A 23116-nucleotide genomic window follows, 5' to 3' on the forward strand; every position below is an offset into this window, starting at 1 on the left:
TGCGGGGCGCTGCACACGCCGGGCTACGGAAGTGGAAGCTGAGGTCCCCGGGGGGCGCCCGGCTCGGCAGAGCCACGGAGAGGGCGGGCGCCGTCCGCAGGGAACGGAGAGCGGGGCCGCCGGGGGCGACGGGGACCCCGCGCCGGGGCTCCCGCTCACCGGGGCGGGGGCGGCGGGCTGAGGGGTCGCAGGTGGCCGCCGGCGCGCATCCCCCGCTGGAGAACTCGGTCCATTTGGCCGCGGCCCAGCGCGCACCGGGGGTAGTCGGGGCTCGCTCAGCACCCGCAGTGCTCGGAGGACCCTGCCTCCCCCCCAACCGCGCCCCGCATGCTCGTGTCCCGCGCCTTCTCCCCGCTCCAGCTCTCTCACCTTTCCGGCCCGACAGCGCCAGGCAGCGCGGCCCCTTTAAGAGGAGACCCCCGCCGGCGCCGCGCCCCGGCCGCCGACCGGCCCTAGCATCCCGGCCCCGGCGGACGCACCTGGCCGCGCCCTTGCCCCTACCCACTGCTATTGGTCGTTCTGCCCGCCACTCAAAGGCCGGCCCAGTCGGAGCCGCGAGCGCCGAGGGAGAAGGCGGGACCAGAGCGGGGCGCTCCCAGCCGGGTTTTTTAAAGGGCCCGCGCGTCCCGCTGGCCCCACGGACACTGCCTGGGCTGTCCTACGCCCGCAGTTCCACAGCGCCCCCTGTCGTGTTGGCCCACGAGTCCCTTCGCGCCGCCCCACAGATTCGTCTTCCATCCGCTCACGGACCCCGCGGCCGGGCCCGGTGCCCCAAGCCGGGCCCCTAGAACAGGGTCTCGGGGCTCAGTGGTGACCCCCACTTTGAGAACAACCTCTGGCTCTGTTTCCCGCTTTGGACCGTGGGCCCCGCGGGCCTGGCAAGGCCTGGGCTGGGGGTGGGGTCTGTGGGGAGGCAGCGGCGGCCCGGGGTGGGGTCTTCAGCGGGCCGGCCCCCACCTCTCTGCCCACACTGACCTCGGCCCTGGCCCCATCCCTAAGGCCCGGAGGGAGGCGACCCCGCCCCCCACTCCACTCCCTCAGCACCAGGCTCTCAATGCCCTCATTAAAAATGCAGATATTTATTGCTTTTGGTCCACAGCGGGCATTTCACATTATCCCCTGGTCCAGGAGCCCCGGGCGGGGGTCCGGCAGGAGCTGGGGGGCCCTGGGAAGGGGTCTGGCCTCGCCTCTAACACTCGCCTCAGTGGGGGTCAGGGCGGTGGGTGTGGGGCCTGGAGAAATCCGGTTGCCCGCCAGGCCCCCTCCCCCCCAGCCTTCCCCAACCTCCGGACGAGAGGAAATTCTTCCGATTCTTTCGTTACAACTGCCAGAAACTTCGTGGGTACAGAAACCACAAGCGGATGGCGGGTGGAGAGAGAGGACAGCAAAGCGGAACCTTTGGGGAGGGGGCGGTCCCCCTTGGGTCCCGGCCCCGCCCCTTGCCCCCAGCCCAGGGCTCCGCACTGGGCACAAAGCACAGGCCAGCTCAGACCCCCGGGGCGCGGGCCCCTCAGCAGCCCGCCTCCTCCTGGCAGTAGGGGGCGTGCTCAGCCTCCCCGGGGCCCAGGGCAGCGCCCTCCGCCGCTGGGCCTTGCGGGCAGTACTTGGGGTCGTAGATCTGGCGGCCCAGGCCGAAGACCTGGCCGCTCTGGTTGGCACCCTGCGTGTAGCCCATCTGCAGGGACATGGAGGAGTTGTCGCACTTGTCGGTGCCCAGCTTGGTGTCGTAGATGTGCCGCCGCGTCCCGGGCGCCGTCATGCCCACCTGGGCAGGGAGGAGGGGCGTCAGGCCCCGCCCCGCCCCGCCCGTGCCTGCGCAGTGCTAAAGGCCTCTGGGGCCTCCCTGCCGGGCTGTGCCGGGTGCGCCTGCTCCCAGCCCAGCCTGCTTTGTGTGCAGGGATGGCCCAAGTCCCCCGAGCCCCGGCCACCCACCTGGGAGACCCGGATGGAGCTCCTGGCTCCCAGCCCCAGCCTGGCCCAGCCCAGAGGGGCGCTGTGGGGGGGGGGAGCTGCGTCCCCATGGTGCGGACCCACCTGGCTGGCACACTTGTTGGTGCCCATCTGCAGGCTGATGGTGGAGTGGTCCATGGGAGGCAGGATGTGGTTCTTGGGGTCATACAGGTGCCTCCGCGTGCCGTAGGCCGTCATGCCCGACTGGCTGGCGCATTTGTTGGTGCCCATCTGCGGGGCGGTGGGCAGGAGTGGGCAGGCTGCCCCTGCTAGGCCCCTCTACCTTGCCTCGAGTCTGACAGGGCCTGGGCTGCGCCTGGAGCACCCCCTCCTCCCTGTACGCCCCAGTGCAGCACCGCCCAGGGGCCCTGGTGCACCCCCCAGCATGGGCTCCGGGTGCCGGGGGCCTGGTGTACCCCGCTCTGTGGCCCTGGGTGCCAGGGGGCCTGGTGCACCCCCTCTCCATGGCCCTGGGTGCTGGGGGCCCAGTGCACCCTCCAGCATGGGCCCTGGGTGCCAGGGCCCGTGCGCACCTGCAGCCCGATGACGCACTGGCCGGCCTTCATGGTGGCGTCATCAAAGTTGCGCTCCTGCTTTTCCGAGTACTTGACCCCAATGTCCACGCCACTGTGCAGACCCTTTGTCTTGGCCTGGGGCAGGGGGGCCGGGAGGACCAAGGAGGGTCAGCCGAGGACCCTCACCCCTTCTCTCCTACCTCCTATTACCTCCCCCAACCCACACCCTGTCCTGGCGACCCTGGGCAAGCCGCTGCCATTGGTTCTGGCCTGGACCCCTGTCCCTGGCTCCTACCTGGTCTCCCAGCCTCCACTGGGGGCCTCTGAGAACCTCTGGGCAGGGGCCCCTCCCACCAGAGCCCCTCCCCACTCCTCCAGGCTCCTACTCCTCCTGCCCAAGCCCCGCGCCAGCCACGCCCCAGCCTGGCTTGAGGGCCAAGGTCCCAGACATGAACTCCGTCCACCCTCACAGGTGGGCAGGAGTGTGGCCCGGGGGCCAAGACCCACGCCCCCCACTCATGCTCTGCTCCTGACCCCGGCCCCTGCTGATGGCTGGGAGGCGGCAGGGAAAGTGCTTGGGGTCCTGCCAGCCACAGGGGAGCCCCGGCTGGAGCTCCCAGCTCCCGGCTTTGGCCCGGCCCACTGTGGGCACCCGGGAGTTAGCCAGCGAGTGGGAGGCCTCTGGGTGTCTCTGCTCCCCAGTCTCCCAAATTGTGGGTGGCCGGGGCCCGCCGCATGCCCTCGGCAGCACCGCGTGTCTGCGCCCGCCTAGCCGCCGCTCTCCCGGCCTCACCTTCCCGGCCAGCGCCAGCAGAGACACCTGCACCTGCGTCAGGTTCCCACTCTCGAACAGGTCGTTGGCCTCGAACAGGTCCACGGGGTTCATGCCGTAGCTGACCATGGCCTTGATGAAGTTGGAGAGGTTCTCCAGCTGAGGATACAGGGGTCAGGCATGGAGGGGGCTCAGTCCGCCCGCCGGCCAGACGGGCACCCGGCCCCCGCCGGCCCCACTCGCCAGCACCCACCTGGTGCCAGTTCTGCATGGAGCGGTTGATCTTGGGCACTGAGCCCGGCTGCAGCTTGTTCATGAGTCTGGGGGGGGGCACAGGGCAGGGGGTGGGACAGGAAGCCCGGTCAGCCAGGATGGGGCTCCAAGGCCAGGCGCGGGGGGGGGGGGGCACGGGGCAGGGGGCGGGACAGGAAGCCCGGTCAGCCAGGATGGGGCTCCAAGGCCAGGCCAGCTTTCCTGGGCACACTCACGGGACCCCGGGCCGCGGCTTCCCCACCCACACAGGAGACCCGGATGGAGCCCCTGGCTCCCGGCTTCCGCCTGGCCCAGCCCTGGCTGTTGCAGGCATCTGGGGAGTGAAGCCGCAGCTGGTAGGTCTCTGGTCTCCTTCTGCTTGTCAAAATGTTTCTTAAAGATAAATTTATTTTGGTGCAGAAAGGAAATCCATCGTGTGAGGGGTCTTTGGAAGTTCGTGGAAATGTGTATCGTGAGAAAGCTGTGCACGGGCTTCCAAACGGTTTTGTGCCAAATAAGTGATTTATATTCCTCTACTTGAGGGCGAGCGAGCGAGAGGAGAGAGAGAACGCTTCCACCTGCTGGCTCACTCCTCAAATGCCCACCACAGCCAGGGCAGGGCCAGGCTGAAAGCTGGGAACCAGGAGCTCCATCCGGGTCTCCTGTGTGGGTGGCGGGGACCCAGGCACTTGGGCCACCCCTGGTGCCCCCGATGCACCCGCAGGGGGCTGGGTGAGGAGCTGAACCAGTGCTGGGCTAAGAGACGCCCATGCAGCCCCTCGACTGAAACCTCCGTGGTGCAGGAGGGGGAGTGCTGACTGACAGGGCAGGGGGCGGGCTCCAGAGACCACTGCACTTGGGACCTCCCCCAGGAGCGGAAGGGCATTGGGGGAGGCTTCCACGGTCAGAGCCCGGACTACGCAAGGAGACAAGGAGAAGGGTGAGAGCCCCCCATTCCCCTGCCCCCACCACGGGCTCAGGGAGAGAGAAGCGGGCACAGGGCAGTGAGGGGCGCAGGGCAGCGTGCGGGCGGGTGCAGGCCAGCGGGGGGCGTAGGGCAGCGGGCGGGCGGGTGCAGGCCAGCGGGGGGCGTAGGGCAGCAGGCGGGCGGGCGCAGGACAGCGGGCGGGCGGGCCCACACTCACGTGCACAGGATAACCCCATCCTTCAGACCCTTCTGGAAGTCGGGGCCGATGGACAGGCCGGTCAGTCCCTCGATCCAGCTGCGCAGCTCGGCCTCCTTCTGGGCATCGTACTTGGACAGCAGCTGTGGGGGCAGCGCTCGGTGAGGCCAGCCCCCCCCCCCCGGCCACGGTGCACAAACCCGGCCGCGGGACCCCGCCCCTGCTCCCCCATCACCCTCTCAACTTGCACAGCGGCGCTCGGTAGCCTCGCGACAACATGTAACCCATCTAATTGCAGAACACTCCATCCCACGGGCCAGCTGCCCACCTCCGGGCCAGCGGAGGTGGCCCAGGTCCTCGGGCCCCTGGAAGAGGCTCCTGGTTCAGCCTGGCCCAGCCCTGGCCATTGTGGCCAGGAAGCAGCAGATGGAAGATTCTCTCTCGTGTCTCCCTAACTCTTTCAAATAAATGCATCTTTTTGAAAAGATCCCCGTCCTGTCCCTGTGGGGTCCCCTGTCCTGGACATGTGTGGCCTCTGTGTCTGCGTCTCTCCCCGGGTGTGACGTCCTCGGGTGCCTCCAGGCCTCGCCCCTGCTCCTGGCTGCGTGCTTACCCCGTGTGCCCACACACGCGTGATGCATGCCAGGGCTGTGTGTCTCTGTGTGCAGGTCTCGTGGGTGCTGGCCCTGGAGTGGAGCGCCCACTCCCTGCGGAGGAGCCAGCCGAGCCGGCTCCTCCAGGGCGGTGCACACGCGTCCCCACCCACTCGGATGTGGGTGTGGCTTCCCTGCGTGGAGAGGACCCCCGTCTCCCTGAACTCCCACCTCCCCTAACCTGCCTGCAGGAGCTGTCCCGCCCAGCAGGGGGTGTGTGGGCTCCCAGAGGAGCACCCCGGCCCCGCCCACCCCCACGGCATCATCTTAGCACCCAGGGACCAGAGACGGCAGAGTGGGATTTAGGGAGCTCTGTGCAGCTTGGGGGCTGGGGGAGAAGCCGGCTGCCCTGGGGGCTTCTGCTGCAGATCCCTGCCCCCACCCTGCCTCACACTCTCTCTCTCTCTCTAAGATTTATTTATTTATTCAATAAGACACAGGCAAAGGGAGAAAGGTGGAGAGTTCATCCACTGGTTCACTCCCCAAACGGCCTCAACAGCTGAAGCTGGACTGATCTGAAGCCAGGAGCCAGGAGCTCCATCTGGGTCTCCCACGCGGGTGTAGGGGCCCCAGCACTCGGGCCATCGTCCACTGCTCTCCCAGGCCACAGCAGAGAGCTGGATGGGAAGTGGAGCAGCTGGGACTCGAACCGGCGCCCACATGGGATGCGGGCACTGCAGGCGGCGGCTCTACCTGTTGTGTCACAGCGCCGGCCTCTTGCCTCCCTCTCGCTTCCCCCTCCCTCCTGCCCCCACACCCCAGGACCCCGTGGACTCCACAGCTGCCCTCTACCCCACCCCCTTGAGGGATGCCTTCCGCCCCCTGAGCCTTGGCTTTTGGAGAAGGGTCTCCTGGCACGAGCCCCCTCCCTGCTTCCTGGCTGTGCACCCCTGCTCCTAGGGCTGGGGCTGAGGCCCCTGGGGGGCCGTGGCACAGCAGAGACAAAGGCGAGGGGGGGCTAACCCCACCCCGAGAGCGGGCGGAGGGCTCAGGCCCTGAGTGGACTGGATGCCGGCAGGCTGCTAGGACGCCACGCATGCCTGGTCCAGCTGGGCTGGGTCACTGTCAGCTCCAGGGGCCCGGGGGCCGGGGGTCAGCACTCCTGGCAGAGGCGCCTGGCTGGCCCCTCCCCGGGGCCGCCCTCCCCCTGCCACCTCAGCCCCCAGTGCATTCCTGCTCCCCACAAACTGCCAGGAATGTGCCCTGGCGCCCCTGCTGAATTGGGACCAGCTGTTCCCGGGGCCGAGCGGCTGAGAGGCCCCGGACCTCGGCCTGCCTCCGTGCGGCCCTGGGTCGCCCCTAGCGGCTGCCACAGTGGACAGGGCGTGGGCTCGGAGCCACGGGGAACGGGTTTGCAACGGGGCTGCCAGCTCCGAGCGACCCCAGCGAGCTGGCTGGTGCCGCACCGCTCTTCCAACTGGGAGGCCGCGGGCCGGACACAGGGAGCTGTGGGGCGGCCGCTGCTGCTCTGACCTCAGCGCGGCCAGGCAGGTGTCGACCTGCCCCTCACCACACCCTGCCGCCGGCTCCGGAAGCTGCCTCACCGCGGTGGGGGTGGTGGGAGGGCGTCGCACTCTCCCCACTTCCGCTGTCCTGGGCCAGCCCACCTGCGAGCGCCGGGGGCCAGTGGGTGCTGGCCTTGGGTCTGGCCTGGGCCCAAGCTGTGTGGTCCTGAGGCGCCGCTGCAGGCCAGGTGCAAGCCAGGGCCAGGTGCGATGGGGCAGCCGGCCACCGGCCGGGTCCCTGCTCGGCCTCCTCCGCCCTCTGGTCCCTGGGTGGGCAGGCTCCGAGGAGCCCCAGGGTCTCCCGGAGGGCAGGGACCTGTCAGGCCCAGCCTGTGCTGTGGGGCTCCAGCCCCAGGTGCCCCCAGGGGGAAAGTGGGGGGGGGCAGGATGACCACGCCCTCCCACCTGTCAGCCGGACAGGCCACTGGAGGAACCGAACTTTCCCCATCTCTCTCTCCCCCTCCCCACTCAGGATCCCGTTCCTGCCCCTCTCCGGGCCAGAGCCATAGTGGGCTCTCCAAAAGGGTCTCCCCGCCGGCCAGCAGCCCCACGCCCGCCCGTCTCACAGAGCCCACTCCGGGTCCAGCTCCCTCTGATGCACCGATGCACGCTGGGAAGCAGCAGGACCGGCTCCAGTGCGGGGGGTCCCTGCCACCCCCGTGGGAGCCCCGGATGGCGCCCAGCCCTGGCTGTAGCGGACACCTGGGGGGTGAACCGGCGGGCAGAAGCTCTCTCCCTCTCTCTTGCGGAGTTTTTACAAAAGTCTCTCTTGGCCCTGTCCACGCTGCCAGACATTTCAGGGTCGCGCTCGGGAGCCCTCGGGGAAGTCGGGTGGGGGCGGGGCAGAAGGCGCCCCCAGGTTTAGCACAGGTCGAGAAAGTCCCGCGGGGGTGGCCCACACCCTGCTCCGCACCGCGGCCCCGCCCCTTTCCTGTCCCGAAGCCGAAAAAGCAGAAGTGCGGCGCGGGGATGAGGAGGGGGCTGCAGGGGTCCCCCCACCCGCGCCGCACATTCCGAGGCCTGGAGGCTTCAGAGTCCGGGGTCTGGGCGGCTTTGGGGGTCGGGTCCGGGTCTGGGTCCCCGGGCCCAGGTGTGCGGGGAGGGGCGGGTCGCTCCCGCAGGGGTGCGGGAAGCTCGGGGGCGCCCAGACCACCACCCAGCGGGGGACGGGAGGCGCCGCCTCGTCTGGAATCTCGGGGCTCCCCGAGGAGCCGGGTGGGGCGCCCCTCCCAGACGCCGCCCCGACGCCCGCCCGGGTCCGAGGCGCGGCCGCCGCAGCGCAGGGCGCGCGCCCCGCACTCACCCGGTTCTTGACCTCGGCCGAGAGCCCGTACGAAGGCCCCTTGTTGAACTGCGTGGAGCTCATGCTGGCGGCGCGGACCGAGCGCGCGGGACGCGGAGGGGCGCGCGAGGCGGCGTGCCGGGGGCGGGGCGCCCGCGAGGGGCGTGCCGGGGGCGGGGCTGCGGGCGGCGGGGCCCCGCCCCCCGCCGCTGATTGGCCCGCAGCGCTCTTGTCCTTATAAGGCCGGGCAGCGCCGAATTCCTGCGGCCGCGGACTTCCTGCGCCCCTCGCCGCGCCCGACCCCCGCCCGGGTGCGCTCCCGGGACAGCGGCGGCCGGGAGGGGCCCCTCGCCCCCTTCGAGGCCGCGGGGGCCGAAGCGCCGGCGGCTCCGCTGACACCCCCGCCCCGGGAGCGCGACCCCCGAGAGCCCCGCGCCGCCCCGGGGCAGGACGGAGACCGGGCTCGCGGTTGGTGCTCGTCGGGCGGTGTCTGTGCGGGAAGCGGGCACACGGACGCAGAACAGCGTGGACGTCCACGCGCTCGCGCGTGCATCGGCGGGCGCCCCTGCTGCCCGCGGCTCAGCCCCGGGCTGGCGGGAGCGGGCCTGGCGGGCTGGACTCCCTTGGGGTCTTTTCCTCTCCTGGGGGGCGCCCACGCCCACTCCCACCCGGGCAAACCCTTTCCCTTCGGGGTCTCGGTTTCTTGCTCTCCGGACAGCGCGACCCTGAGCGTGCGGGTGTTCGACCCCGCAGCCGCGAGGGAGGGAGATCGGGGAGTGCGCAGGGCGGGGTCCCTGCTGCTCTCACCCGCACCTGGGGGTCCGCGTGGTCTTCCCACCACGCCGCCGCCCCACAGGCGGGTCCAGGACACACAAGTTGATGTGATGTCTTCTCCGCCCCGCAGGGCCCACCCTGGGGCTGTGCAGCCCCATCCAGCCCCGCTCCCCCGGGGCTGAGCTGGGGCCCAGGTGACAGGAGGTGACAGCTGCCTTCAAGGTGAGACCCCCCGTTCGGGGGTTGGGAATCTTTTTTGAAACTCGGCTGTGTGTGAATTTTGTCTCAAGGAAAAATTTTCTTTATATGAAGAAAACAGAGATCATGGAAAAAATTGAATATTTTATTGGCAAGGCAGAGATCTTCGCGGCTCCGTTGGGTCACTCCCCCAGATGGCTGGGACGCTCTGCGCAGGGCCAGGCTGAAGCCGGGAGCCAGGAGCTCCATCTGGGGCTCCCACGGGCCCCAGGATCTGCATCAGCAGGGAGTTAGCGTCGAGAGCCCGAGCCAGGCACCCGAGGAGGGGTCCTCACGGCCGTGCCACCCGCTGCCCCTTGCCCGTGCCCTGGCAGTTCTAGAAACTCGGGAACACGATGCTGACCAATTCCGTGACCTCTGCAGCGTCCACCCCGGCTCCCTGGAGGCTGTGTCACCTTAGGAAACTGAGCCCGGACCCCTGCGGGACGAGGCTGCGCCAGGAAATGTTCCCAGGCTGCTGGCTGGGCAAGCGGGGGTGCCTGGCCCAGGGACTGGCTGTCGTGCGTCAACATGGGCCCAGGACAGCCGGGGAGGCCCAGTGACACTGGGCGGGGATGGGGCTGCAGGGCCTGGGACCAGCACTGGCCTTGGGGACGGGACACAGGGGGCTGCAGGCATGACCCTGCCCCTGAGCTGCACCCCTAATTGAGCCACTTTTGGCGTCTGTCTCCTACTTTCAGAGACCCGAAAATGAGTTCCTTACAGAGCCAGCGAGGGGGCAGGTGTGTCCCCCCAGCCCGGCGCATCCCACAGCGGCCCTCCCACCAGGTCCCACCTCTCAGATGGAGGATGAACACGTGCGTCCCCTCCGGGTCGCTCTCCACTGCTGGGCTCGTGCTCGTGCCCCGTGGGAGTCCCTGAGCTCCCACGTGCAAGCTCTGGGAGGCGGCAGGTCCAGAACCTGGGACCCGGCCGCCCAGGTGGGAGCGGACCTTCCGCACTGGCCACAGCGCAGGGGCCCGGGGTGGACGGCTCCCGGGAGGTCAGGGACAGGGGATGCCCCACAGGCCTGTCCCTCGGGGAGGGGCCTCTGCCCCCTCCCGCGTGAACCCACCCACCTGGTCGCGGCGGCGGGAGCTGAGTGAGCACGGAGGCGCGGCAGGGTCACGGGGTCACCTGCGCAGCCCCTGACCTGGGCCGGAGAGATGCGGGGACCAGGTGCGGTATGAGCCCGCAAGGTGGCGCGCGGCTCCCTTCTCACCCCGCGACGCCCGGTGACTCCTAGTGAGCTTGGCCAAAAATATGGAACGCTTCACGAATTTGCGTGTCATCCTTGCGCAGGGGCCATGCTAATCTTCTCTGTATCGTTCCAATTTTAGTATATGTGCTGCCGAAGCGAGCACGAACTACTGCTGCCAGCCGCCAGTATTTAAAGGGCACTAATAAAATTATTTTTCAGTTAGGGTACTTTTGGTATAGTTTCACAGAGAGCATAGTACCTGCGTGTTCTACATAAAAGGGCAATTTATGTACGCTTCCTTACTTTGAGTCACATCTAAGCCTAAAATTACCCATAATGTTACAATTCAAACGAGGCCTCTCAGTCGCGAAGGCTCCTGGGAATCAATATGCAAAAGAGAAGTGCCACGCTCAGCCACGCCCCCGGGCTCCGCCGAGTCGGGCCGCGGAGCGTGGGGGCGGGGCCTCCGCGGTCGGGCCGCCGGCTTCCCAGGGTGCCCCGCGGGCGCAGCGAGGCTGCTCTGGCCGTGCGCGGCGGCTCGTTGGTCAGCAGGGCCGCGGCCCGGAGGAGGCGGAAGATGGCGGCGGCGGCCGGGGGGCCGTGAGCGGCGCGGAAGGGGCGCCGATGGCGGCCGGGAGGCGTCCCCGGGCACCCGCGGGCCGTTAGGGCGCGACGCCGGACGGCATGTCGGAGCACGCGGCTCCCGGAGCGCCGGGGCCCGGGCCCAACGGCGGCGGCGGCGGCCCGGCCCCCGCGCGCGGGCCGCGCACCCCCAACCTCAACCCCAACCCTCTCATCAACGTGCGCGACCGGCTGTTCCACGCGCTCTTCTTCAAGATGGCCGTGACCTACTCGCGGCTCTTCCCGCCTGCCTTCCGCCGGCTCTTCGAGTTCTTCGTGCTGCTCAAGGTGACCGCGGCCCCGACCCCGACCCCGACCCCCGGGCCACCTGCCTGCCGGGGACCTGCGGTGGCCCGGCCTCAACCTGCCCCCCGCCCCCCGACGGTAGCTCCTGGCGCCCACTCCGGAGAGTTCACCCGTTCCAGCCCCGGACTCGCTCCCGACCTTTGACCCCACTCTGGTCCGGAGGGTCCAGCGCCTGCCTCCCGGTGGGGGTGTCCCCTCCCCGGGGCCTCCCCCCGCCCCTGTCCGCGCCTCGCCGGGAAAGTGACAGCTGAGGTCGCCTGGTCTCCGGCTCCCTCCCGGCCGGGGTCCGCCCCTCCCGGGTCCGCTCTGGGGACCCTGGAGGGGGTCGCGGAAGGAGCTTGCCCGGCCGCGGGGCCGCCTGTGTTCCGGGTTTCCCTCCGGCCAGGGGAAGTGGGCAGGGCGGTTTTCATCAGCGCACCGCCCGCGGGTGCGGGGGTGCAGGGGTGCCGGGGGCGGCCTGCACCCCACCTGCCACAGGTGGGAGGGAGCTGGAGCCCCCTGGGACCTTGCCACGGCCTCCAGTCCCCGGTCTGGAGACGGACGCCGGACGCGTCCAGGCCCGTGCTGGGCCGCCACCCTCTCCGGACAGCCGGATCTGCCGCGGCCGAGGGGGGCCGTGGTCTTTCGCGGGGTCCCTCCGTGGGCGTGGAGTGGCCGGGCCCCAGGCGCTGTGTGGTTGCTGGAAGCTCACCCGGCGGCCCTGCGGGTGTCGGGCCAGCCTGGTGGCCTGGTTCCTCCTGCCGGCTGCGGCCACCCACGCTACAGGCGAGAGGTCGGTCCCGGAGCCTGGCGGTGCAGAGCCGGCAGGGGCCGCCCTCTGCCTGCTCGGTGCGGGCCGCAGCGCTGCCCTGAGTTCCGGAAGCACCTTTGCTTCCTGCCCGTGGTGTCCACGCGGCACCAGGCGCTGGGGACGGGGCCTCAGACCACCCTGCTGGCCTCAGCCATGGCCTCTGCTGGCTTCAGGGCGCAGAGCAGGTGCCTGGGCCAGGCGGCCTGACATGCCACCGAGTGAGGGGCCCTGACCCGTGGCAGCGTGGACGTGGACAGTGGTGGTTGGGAGTGGCGGGCACCCCTCCCGGGGTCCCTGGGAAGGCTGCGATTGTTGGACCCAGCGGGCCGGCTGTTGGGTGGGGTGGGTGCCTGGGATGCCCGGCTGTGGGCCTGGGGGCTGGGCCTTGGGCGCTCTGCACCCTCCCCGCAGGGGGAGATGCGGCCTGGGAGCTGAGTCCAGGGTCACTCCGACCCCAGAGACAGGCGGGGAGGCAGGAGGCAAGGCCCCGCTCCCCAGGCTGCTGGCAGTGGACCGCTGCAGCTCTGTGGCTGTACCTTGGCCTCCTGTGAACCCGCGAGGTGTGTCATGACTGGCCCAGGACATGCTGCGTCCAGCCACACCCACGGCGGGTCCCAGCTCCCGCCCCTTGAAGGCGTGCTGGGGCCCCGGTGCAGGCCGCCTGTCCCGCGGGTCTCGGCTTCACTGCCACCCGGGTGGCTGGCCCTGTCCAGGTGCTGTGGGGGCGGCGGGGGTGTGGCCGGCCACAGCTGTGCAGCCGCTGTGGCAGGATGTGGGCGCCCAGCTGATGAGACAGGCGAGGTCTTTGGCTAGGGCCAGGCGACAGTGCCCGCTCGGGCCAGCCAGGTGGACAGAGGAGGCTCTTCGGAGTCTCACAGAGGGCTGGGGGGCGCGTGCGCCAGGACGAACCCTCACAGGAGAGATGCCCGGCCCCCGCGTCCAGCCGTGTGTGCGCGGAGGGGAGGCCCCGCTGTGGGCTGGTGGTGCGGGTGCGTGTGGGCCGAGCCCAGCCTCTCCCGCGGCTGCCCGGCGCTGACCCTGCTCTCCGCCCCCAGGCCCTGTTCGTGCTGTTCGTGCTGGCCTACATCCACTTCGTCTTCTCCCGCTCGCCCATCAGCTGCCTGGAGCACGTGCGGGACCGCTGGCCGCGGGAGGGCGTGCTGCGCGTGGAGGTGCAGCACAACTCGAGTCGCGCGCCCGTCTTCCTGCAGTTCTGCACGGGCGCCGGCGCGGGCGCCCACGGGAGCTTCCCTGGGCTGGCCTTGGAGCCGGAGGACGAGGACGAGGAGCTGAGCATGGAGATGTTCGGGAACAGCTCCGTCCAGGTGAGCCCGGCCAGGCCTGCGCATGCAGCGGGCGCTCAGCGTGTGCAGCTGGTGGGGCGGGCTCTCTGTCCTCCCAGGGCCCCAGTGGCCACGAGGAGGGGGTCTGCTGACGCTGGGGCGCTGAGAACGGAGGTCGGCCAGGGCTGGGCCTGCTCTGGGGACCGATGTCCCTGGCTGGTGGCCTCAGCGCTGGGAGGGCGGGCAGTGTGCCAGCCCTGACCGTGGCCTCCCGTCGGGGCCTGGGTGCTGTCCCCACACGCCCACCCCCGAGGCTGGGACAGCACTGGGCTGGGGCTCAGTGGGGAGGCCCTGGGTGGGGTCCCCGCAGGGCGGTCTGCAGTCCCGGGGAAGGCCAGCAGGCCCCGAGCTGCTGCGAGCGACCAGTGCCCAGCTGGGCCCTGAGCTCTGGCTCCCGCCTCCCCAGTTTGAGCTGGACATTGAGCCCAAGGCATTCAAGCCCCCGCGTGGTGAGGCCAACGACAGCCAGGAGTTCCCGTTCTCTGAGACGCCCACCAAAGGTACAGGGGCCACCCTGGGGCCTGGGGGCGTCCCTGGGAGCAGAGCCTCCAGCTTACTAGCAGGGCCTTAGGCAGCCTGCGCAGACCCCCACCCGACGCTGACCGCCGCCCCCGCCCCCCCCCCCCGCGCTGACCGGCCCCACCCACCCACCCCTGTGCTGACCAGCCCCGCCGACTCCCCCCTGTGCTGACCGCCCGGCCCACTCCCCCCCCCTGCGCTGACTGCCTCGCCCACTCCGCCACCCCCCCATGCTGACCGGCCCCAGCCACTCCCACCCACCCCCCCCCCGCGCAGACCGCCCCGCCCCCCCCCCCCCCCGCTGACCACCCCGCCTATCCGCCCCTGTGCTGACCGGCCCCGCCCACTCCCCCCTGCACTGACTGCCTCGCCCACTCCGCCCCCCCATGCTGACCGGCTCCAGCAACTCTCCCCCCCCCCGCTGACCGCCCCGCCCCCCCCAGCGTGGCCGCAGGACGAGTACATCGTGGAGTACTCCCTGGAGTATGGCTTCCTGCGGCTGTCGCAGGCCACGCGGCAGCGCCTCAGCATCCCAGTCATGGTGGTCACGCTCGGTGAGTGGGGGCGGGGCGCGGGGGGGGGGCTGGCCGAGGGAGGCGCCCGCGGCTGACCGCCCCGGCCCCCAGACCCCACGCGGGACCAGTGCTTCGGGGACCGCTTCAGCCGCCTGCTGCTGGACGAGTTCCTGGGCTACGACGACATCCTCATGTCCAGCGTGAAGGGCCTGGCGGAGGACGAGGAGAATAAAGGTGAGCGAGGGGGCGGGGCCAGGGCCGGGCGGGGCGGGACTGGGCGGGGCCGGCTCATGGCCCCCACCCCCTAGGCTTCCTGCGGAACGTGGTGTCGGGCGAGCACTACCGCTTCGTCAGCATGTGGATGGCGCGCACGTCCTACCTGGCCGCCTTCGTCATCATGGTCATCTTCGTGAGTGCCGGGCGGGGGCGGGGCGGGGCAGCCGTGGCCGTGGGTGGCCCCTCACGCCCCCGCCCTCCCGCAGACCCTGAGTGTGTCCATGCTGCTGCGCTACTCCCACCACCAGATCTTCGTCTTCATCGGTGAGTCTCGGCCGGGCGGGGGCGCGGTGGGCGCGGCCCCAGCCCTCACCGGGCCCCGCCCGCGCCCTGTGCCCGCAGTGGACCTGCTGCAGATGCTGGAGATGAACATGGCCATCGCCTTCCCCGCAGCGCCCCTGCTGACCGTCATCCTGGCCCTCGTGGGTGAGCCCCCGCCCGGCCCGCCTGCCCCCGCCCGCGCCTCCCCCCGCGCCCGCGCCTAGCCCACGCCGCCTGTGCCCGCAGGGATGGAGGCTATCATGTCCGAGTTCTTCAATGACACCACCACGGCCTTCTACATCATCCTCATCGTGTGGCTGGCCGACCAGTACGACGCCATCTGCTGCCACACGAGCACCAGCAAGCGGCACTGGCTGCGGTGAGGGGCGGGGCGGGGGCGGGGCCGGGGACCTGGCTAGGGCTCGGGAGAGGTGGGGCTGGTAGGGGTAGGGCGGGGCCTGATGGGGGGCGGGGCGGCCTCAGCGGGCAGGGCCCAGGACAGGGCTGGGGGCCGCGGGGGCGGGGACCCGGCTGGGGCAGGAAAGGTGGGGCCGGTAGGGGGCGGGGGGGAGGGCTGGTAGGGGGCGGGGCCGGGCAGGGGGAGGATGGGGTGGCAGGGCGGGGCTGGGGGCCTGGGCGGGAGGGGCCAGGACGTGGGAGAGGCGGGGCCAGGGGCCAGGGGCCAGGATGGCTCAGGCCGCACCCCCACCCCGCAGGTTCTTCTACTTGTATCACTTCGCGTTCTACGCCTACCACTACCGCTTCAACGGACAGTACAGCAGCCTGGCCCTGGTCACCTCCTGGCTCTTCATCCAGGTGAGGAGCTGGCCCTGCCTGCTGCTGTCAGGTGGGCTGCCCGGGACTGGGGGGGCGGGGGCGGGGCCTGAGCCTGCGCCTGGCCCCTCCCACAGCATTCCATGATCTACTTCTTCCACCACTACGAGCTGCCGGCCATCCTGCAGCAGATCCGCATCCAGGAGATGCTCCTGCGGACCCCGCCCCTGGGCCCCGGGACCCCCACGGCACTGCCTGACGACCTCAACAACAACTCAGGCGCCCCCGCTGCCGCCCCCGACGCCGCCGGGCAGCCCCTCGCGCTGGGCCCTGGCTCGGCCGCCGCCAGCGGGGGCCCTGGGCCTGTGGCCTCGGCGCCCAGCTCCCTGGGGGCCGTGGCGGCCTCCGTGGCGGCCGCGGCCGGGGCCGGGGGCGACCTGGGCTGGATGGCTGAGACGGCGGCCATCATCACGGACGCCTCCTTCCTCTCCGGCCTGAGCGCCTCTCTCCTGGAGCGGCGGCCCCCCGGCCCCCCAAGTCCTAGCGCCCCCCCGGACAGCGCCCCCCAGAACGGCTCTGCGCCGGACACAGCCCCCGTGGCGGCCCCAGGGGGCGGCCCCAGCCCCGCACCCACAGCCCCCGCGGATGCGCCCTCCGATGCCGGGTCCTGAGCCGCTGCCTGCAGCTGAGACACCCGACCCTCGGTCCCGGTGGCTTCCCTGGAGCCAGTGGGGGTGGGGACCCCAGGGCCCACCCCTTTCTCTGCCTGCCCGGCCTGCTTTGGTTGGTTTTGGGGTTTCTCCCCGTTTGCCGGGAAGCCAGCCTTCTGCCCCAGGTGTGGGCCGGGCCAGGGGTGTCCCTGCTGGGAGGCAGGTGTGTGTCGGCTTGGAGGAGGGGGTGGGAGGGGCTCGGTGGTTCTGGGAGGGGCTTGGTGGAGGTGGAGCAGAGTCCTGAGGGCGGGCAGCTCTCAGCCGCGGAGGCGAGGTCGGGCCGGGCCGCGGCGGCCAGGGCGTGGGGATCCGCCTGGTGCTCCCACGGCAGTGCCTTCCCCGCCCGGGCCCCTCCCCGTCGTGCGGGCACGGGGAGGGGGTGCAGGTGCCAACAGCAGGGGTGGTGGCCCGGGCGCCAGGCTCCCGCCCTGCTTGGTGCAGCGAGCAGTGGGCGGCAAACCAATCAGTCAGGAATGCAGAGGAGCGCTCATTCCATTCTATTTAATTGCAGTGTACAAAATTGTGTTTGTATATAGAATAAACTGTCCCCGGACAGCCGCCGCTCTGCGCCTGTGTGTGCTGGCGGGGCGGCGGGTGAGGGTCCCCGTGCAGGCCGAGCCTGGGGAGGACTTGTGCGCCCTGGCCTCACCGGGGCCCCGCGGGGGCTGCTCTGCCCTGCAGCAGGTGCAGCGGCCGGTGGCGGGCGCCGTCCCTGAGCTGGGCCAGGAGGTCGCCGCGCCGCAGGAGGGCCTGGCGCAGCCGCTCCCGCACCACTTCGATGTGCCGCTCCAGCGCCTGCAGCTCGCCAGGGTGCGGCGCGCCGGGCGGGCGGCCGTTGGAGCACGGCCAGACGGGGCCCTCGGGCTCCGCGGCGGGCGCGGCGGCCTCCAGCAGGAAGCGCACGCGGCGCTCCTTGCCCGCCGCCCGGCGCACCCGTTTCCAGCGCGCCGTGCCCTCCGACTCGGCGAGTGCGTCCTGCCGCTGCTCTTCGGGGCCGCTGGGGACAGGGGACGGCGGCGCTGGGCAGCGGCTCCCCACTGCGGCGGGGCGGGGTGGGGCTGAGGGTGGGATCTTTACCTGGGCTCCGGCTCCAGCCGCTCCTCCTGCCCCTCCAGCGGCTCGGTGTTGAGGGCTCGGTGGATTTTCTAAGATCCGAAACAGGCCTTGCTGGGGCCGGGGCCGGGAGCGGCCGGCCCGCCCGCCTCCCCGCGGCCTCACCTGGCTGGTGTGCAACCAGTACTGCAGCCGCGGGCTCCTGCGGATGCGGGGCAGCACCAGGTGAAAGAAGACGTGCTCGCCCAGGGAGCTGAGCAGGGCGCTGGCCAGGCCCAGGCACAGCAGCACGAAGAGTCCCGAGAAGTGGTTGATGCCCATCTGGAGGGTCTGCGGGCGGAAGGCGGGCCCTCGCGGGGGTGAGCCAGGAGCCCCGCGCCCGGCCCGACCCCGACCCCGACCCCAGGGCCCGGCCCACCTCGGTCACCGCGAAGACCCGCTTCCCGCACGGCACCATCCTGTACCACTTGTCATGCAGCAGGTCGATGAAGCCGGAGGACTTGTAGCGGCTGATGAACTCGGACAGGTTGGCGGTGAGCGGCGAGTTCCGCGGCAGTCCGATGCCGTAGCCTGCGGGACGCGGCCGCTCGGGAGCCCCGCCCGCGCCCCGCGCCGCCCCGCGCGCCCCGGCCCCCGCCGCGCCTCACCCTCGATGGCAAAGGGCTTGCCCACGGTCAGCAGCCGACAGTCGGCGTCGATGGAGACCTCGTAGTCCAGCAGCGACTTGTCCATGATGAAGGCGTTGAGCTGGGGGGGGTCGCTCCTGCGGGTCGCGACGGCTCAGCGCGGGGCGGCCAGCCCGGCCCCGCTCCGCCCTGCCCGGCCCGCGCCTCACGTGAGCATGGCGACGCCATGCGGCGTGGTGGGCGCGCTGTGGCGCCGCATGTGCGCGTGCATCTCCGGGAAGCTCTTCTTGATGTAGGCCTCGGCGCTGCTCTCCCACACCGTGCCGAAGCGGAAGCCCTGGGCCGGGTGGTGCAGCTGCGGGGGACCCCCGCGGGGGGACTCGCGCCGCGCTCGGCGTCTCCCCCAACTCGCTGTACACGCGCGGGCCCCGGGCGCCCGCCTCGCGCAGTCCCCACTGGTAGCGCCTCTCGATCCTCGCGTGGAGGGTGCGGGATCCTGCCGGTCGAACTCCCGCAAGGGCGGCGGCACCGCTAGGGCCTTGCCCGCGACCCTCGGGACCAACCCCGCAGCGCCGGCCCATACAGCTCCGAGGCCGTCAGAGCCCGGCGCCACCCCGGGGCTGCGGAGCGCTCCCACAAGCAAGGCAGGGTGTGTGGGTTCTGTTGCCGAGCAGGACCCCGCGGCCCGCACGGATGCGGGCAGCGTGGGGAGCAGAGCCTGCCCAGGTCCGGCAAATCCAAGGGAACGGAGAGGTGGGCCGGGGGCGATGCCAGCCTGGAGCCGCCGGGGGGTTTGGAGCGCGGCAGGGCTGGCAGTGCTGCCCGTTCGCGAGCACCGGGAAATTTCCGTGAAAAACACACACACACACACACAAAAACAGGGGGCAGGCACAGTGACAAAGCCACAGCGTGCCACCCCCGCACCCAACATGGGCACCGGCTCCAGTCCTGGCTGCTCCAGCTCCCTGCGAATGAACCTGGGAAAGCAGTGGACGATGGCCCAAGTGCTCGGACCCTGCACCCACATGGGAGACCCGGATGAAGCTCCTGGCTCCGGCCTGGCCCAACGCTGACTGTTGCAGGCATTAGGGGAGTGAACCAGCAGGTGGAAGAGCTCTCGGCCTTTCAGATAAAGTCTTTAAGAACAGAATATGTGACCAGAGCGCCCCCCTAGCACTGCTCTGCCCAGCCCTCCAGCGTCCCCACATCCTGCCCCAGCCCGGCCCCGTCTCCACCAGCTCTGCCGGCACCACGCCAGCCTGGCTGTGCCTCGGGGTGGCCCGGCCCAGGTCTCACCCACCTTGGGGTCGTGGATCCCCGACAGCTCCTCGAAGGTCTTGTCCCCGACCATGGCGGCAGCCAGGTTGGCCGTGTAGCTGGACAGCACCAGCAGGCAGAAGATGGCCCAGAGGTTCATGAGAAAGCGGCCGGTGGGGCACTTGGGCGTCTTGCTGGACACCGTGCGGCCGAACAGGATGGCGTAGCAGAGGTTGAGGGCGGAGGAGTAGGAGAACACGGTGGCTCTGTTGCGGCCGCGGGGCGTGAGGCCGTAGGGGCTGCGCCATTCGTACAGCGTGAGGAAGAGCGCAGTGAGGTGCAGCGCGGCGAACACGCCCAGCCACATGGACCAGTGCAGCGGCCACATGAAGGCGCCGATGGGCGAGGCCGTGTCACGGGCCCGCACCAGGATGCCCAGGCTGGTGGAGAAGAAGGGGCTGGTGAAGTCCACCACCTGGGAACGGGCCGAGTTGATGCTGAAGCTGGTGACGGCCATGTGAGCCCTGCCGGCCAGCAGGTCGCCCACGAGGCCGGTCCAGCGGCCGTCCCGCAGGGCGCCGTACTTGCCGTCCCCCACGATGTACAGTTCAAAGGAGAAGGGTGCATCCTCGGCCAGCCGTTCCAGGAGGTCGATGCAGTAGCCGTAGCAGCACTTGTGCAGGCTCCGGGGCGCCGAGCCGTTGGCCAGTGCGGCGAACAGCGCGTCCAGGGCAGCCGAGTCGCTGGTGCCGGGGTCCAGGCACAGCTGCCCCGCCGGGCACTGCCCGTCCTCATCCGGCTCCCGGGCAAACACGAAGGGGTGCTCCACCAGCGTCACCACGCGCAGCTTGGGCCGGGCCTGGGCTCCCGGCGGGGGTGGGGGCCGCACGGCGGCCGTGGCAGCGCCCGGCTCCAGCTCCAGCCGCCCGTCCCGCCAGCTGCCCAGTGTGGCCCAGGCCGGGGCGCCCAGCGGGTCACTGCGCAGGCTCCACACCTTGAATCGCCGAGACAGGTGCACCCGGGAGGTGCTGGTCACCCACACTGGCCCCGTGTGGCCCTGGAAAGACGTGTTGGCCAGGACCCTGCAGGGCGGGGTAGGGGTCAGCGGGGATGCTCAGGCCTCGGCAGGCCCTCACCCGAATTCCACCACACAGCACCGGGCACGGCTGATGTCCCACTCACCGGGCCAGGAAGCGCCCCCAGGAGTCTGACCCGGCTGCCTGCAGGTCCTTACAGCTGACCTTGGCGGGGAGCAGGGGGGGCTCTGGCTGCACGAGGACCGCACTGCCCAGAGCCCGGGCCACTAGCTCCACGGCGTCGTGGATGGCGGCCTCTAGCGGGGGCCGGGCCACCTCGCCCAGCGCCAGCAGCCCGGGCGGCAGGCCCGCTGTGGGCAGGGCCTCAGCAGCCAGTGGAGTGCCCAGCAGCCAGTGGGGCCCCGGGGGCGCGACCTCCAGCACCTGGAGGGCACGGGGCGCGTCACAGCCGAGCAGGACGGCCACGGGCACTGGGGCTTCTGCGCCCACCGGCGCCCCCAGCGGGGCCAGGCGTGCCTGCAGCCCCGCAGCCCCGGTGTCGGGCCGGCTCAGGTCCAGCACGAGCCGGGGCGCCCGGCCGGCCCGGCGTGTCCAGAGGGCCAGCAGACCTGCGGGGTCCCGGGTGCGGCAGAGCACCAGGCCGACGTCCTCCCAGGAGTGGGCCCGCAGCACAGACACAAGGACCTCCAGCAGGGTGTCCAGCGGGCAGCCCCAGTCCAGCTGCAGGTGGAATGGGGTCTGGGGACGAGGGGGCAGCAGTGAGGGCCGGCGGCCCCGCCCCCCAGTCTCTGCCTCCCGGAACCTGGCCACCTTTGCTGCTCCCCTGGCCGTCGCTTTTGGAAGGGGCCCCTTTCCCACTTGGCACCCCGTCTCCCTCCAGGCCGACCCCCACCCCCCTCTGAGCTCCCCCAGGGCCGTGGCCAGCCTGCTCCCTCCTAAGGCTCCTGGGCCTGGCAAGCCGGGGAAGGGGAGGCTTCTGGAAAGTTCTCCAGCATTGCTCTTAGCGTAATAAGGACGAGAGCGCTTGGCCAGACACCGGACGTGGGCAGGGTGGTGTCTGGGGCCAGGCTCCCGTGCAGTTCTGGAAGCTGGCAGCAGAGGGCGCCACAGGCCGGGGTTTTGGTCTTGCAGGGGCGGGGGTAAGGGGACCCCAGAGCAGGGTCAATGCGACCCCATGCTTCTTCCAATGCTAGCGTCCTCCTGCAGGAGGCTCCCAGGCAGGTGTGGAAGAGGGAGGCCGCGGGCTGGTGCTGGCCCTAGGGGGTCTCCCTGTGACCCAGTGGACTCCGACCTCAGCCCTGCCAGTGCCGGGTCCTCCGGAAACCAGGCTCCAGGGGACCAAGAAGAGAACAACGCCGAGGGCCCCGAGGGGCTGTGGGGCCGTGGGAGAAGAGGAGGATCCGCCAGGAGGCAGGTCCAGGCCGGCGGAACCCAGCACACCCCCCGGGGGGGGGGGCGCGGAGAGCCGCTAGGGTGGGGCTGGGAATCGGCGGGGGTCCCGTCGGGAGGGAGGCCCTCCACCACTAAGACCTGGTCTCACCGGAGTTCCGCACCCCTGCAGAAAGTCCCGTGGAGCCCCGGCCGGGCCCCTGCGCCCTGGAGCTCCCCCCTTTCGCGTCCAGGCGCCCGTCCCCGCGCCCCCCCGGGGTCCTGGTCCCGCGCACCCTGAACGCGGGCGTCCGCGCGTACCGGGGCGCCGAGGGGCGCGCGCGCCTCCCGCCGCAGCACGCTGAGCACGGGGGTCCCGGTGGCAGTCGCCAGGAAGTGCAGCTGCAGCAGCTCGGGCCGCGCCTCCGGGAACGCGAGCAGGGCCGCCACGCCGGGCGCCGACAGCGCCTGGCAGACGCCCCGGGCCAGCGAGGCGGGGTCGCGGGCAGGGGGCGCCGCGGCCACCAGTTCCAGGCTCAGGTTGTGCGGCAGCCGCGCCGCCAGCGCGGCCCGAGTCAGGGCGGCGCGGGCGCGGGCGCGGGCGGTGGGCGCGCGGGGCAGAAGGGCGCCCACGCGCACGGAGCCCCCGAGGCGCGCCAGAACGCCGCACGGCTGTGGGTGTCCCCCAGCGGGCGCAGGCCCCAGCGCCAGCGCCAGCGCGAGCCCCAGCGTCCACACAAACTCCATGGCAAAGTTGCCGCTGGCCGCGGGCACAACTGCGGGAGCCACGGCGCCCGGGCCAGACGCTCGCTCCCCGCCCCTCCCGGCCCCTCCGCCAACCCGCGTCCGCCGTCACCGCCTCCGAGCGGGAGGGTCACGCCCCGACGGCCACGCGGGCACAGGGCCGCCGCCCCCTCCCAGCTCGGCTCTGCCCGAGGCCATCCACGCTCCCCAGCGTCGCGACCCCCGAGCACGCCAGCCCCCTGCTCGGGAGCCGGCAGGAAGGCCCCGTCCAGGCCACCTGGGGCTGAGGACGCCTCTCCAACCCACACCCACGGCCCCACGCCCGCTGCTCACCTGGCACTGCCCTGCCCCCTCCTGGCCCTCCCCGGGGGCGGCCGTCCACACCGCTCTGGGCACAGGGGCGTCTGCGCACAGCAGGGGCTCCATGCTGACTGCTGCCCCTATCCAGAACCTTCGCAGTTCCTGGCTTTCGAACTCGCCTAGGGCAGCGGACCGGGGTCTGCAGCCTTGGTGCCAGATGGACACGGCTGGGCCAGGCCCATCCCGGCTGGGGGCACAAGGAAGCCAGGGCTGCTAGGACCCCTCAGGCAGCGTGGACACTCGGCCCTAACGATGTCTACACTCGGCGGATCCTCTTCACACACACCAGGG

General features: G+C 71.3%; 3 protein-coding genes and 1 non-coding gene across 6 annotated transcripts; 1 reads left to right on the forward strand and 3 right to left on the reverse strand.

The window, feature by feature from the left end:
- Window positions 1–1057: 1057 nt before the first annotated feature.
- CNN2 (calponin 2) lies at window positions 1058–8183 on the reverse strand. The gene is made up of 7 exons (XM_062182029.1): window positions 8075–8183; window positions 4635–4756; window positions 3491–3557; window positions 3259–3396; window positions 2484–2600; window positions 2035–2181; window positions 1058–1765 (listed from the first exon to the last, which is right to left on the reverse strand). Exons 1-7 carry the CDS (start codon window positions 8135–8137, stop codon window positions 1511–1513), a joined length of 909 nt encoding a protein of 302 aa, XP_062038013.1. The 5' UTR covers window positions 8138–8183; the 3' UTR covers window positions 1058–1510.
- Window positions 8184–10321: 2138 nt separating this feature from the next.
- Window positions 10322–10428, reverse strand: LOC133752369 (U6 spliceosomal RNA). The gene has a single exon (XR_009864917.1). It is a non-coding gene; the product is annotated as a U6 spliceosomal RNA (small nuclear RNA).
- A 506-nt stretch (window positions 10429–10934) lies between these two features.
- Window positions 10935–16938, forward strand: TMEM259 (transmembrane protein 259). 3 transcript variants are annotated; one of them, XM_062182470.1, is made up of 11 exons: window positions 10935–11174; window positions 13038–13307; window positions 13732–13825; window positions 14288–14398; window positions 14471–14593; window positions 14668–14768; window positions 14842–14899; window positions 14978–15061; window positions 15143–15275; window positions 15613–15712; window positions 15808–16938. In XM_062182470.1, exons 1-11 carry the CDS (start codon window positions 10950–10952, stop codon window positions 16339–16341), a joined length of 1833 nt encoding a protein of 610 aa, XP_062038454.1. In that variant the 5' UTR covers window positions 10935–10949; the 3' UTR covers window positions 16342–16938. The 3 variants fall into 3 exon arrangements, with proteins under 3 accessions (XP_062038454.1, XP_062038455.1, XP_062038453.1); XM_062182471.1 differs by having other exon boundaries at window positions 15029–15061; XM_062182469.1 differs by having other exon boundaries at window positions 14842–15061.
- Window positions 16939–17025: 87 nt separating this feature from the next.
- Window positions 17026–22468, reverse strand: GRIN3B (glutamate ionotropic receptor NMDA type subunit 3B). The gene is made up of 9 exons (XM_062182319.1): window positions 22043–22468; window positions 20499–21091; window positions 19360–20398; window positions 18269–18414; window positions 18081–18196; window positions 17852–18003; window positions 17599–17763; window positions 17458–17525; window positions 17026–17377 (listed from the first exon to the last, which is right to left on the reverse strand). The coding sequence occupies exons 1-9, from the start codon at window positions 22466–22468 to the stop codon at window positions 17026–17028; spliced, it is 3057 nt and encodes a 1018-aa protein (XP_062038303.1).
- Between the last annotated feature and the right edge of the window lie 648 nt (window positions 22469–23116).

This window comes from Lepus europaeus, chromosome 23, assembly GCF_033115175.1.
Source record: "Lepus europaeus isolate LE1 chromosome 23, mLepTim1.pri, whole genome shotgun sequence".
In the NCBI taxonomy this organism is placed as follows: Eukaryota; Metazoa; Chordata; class Mammalia; order Lagomorpha; family Leporidae; genus Lepus; species Lepus europaeus.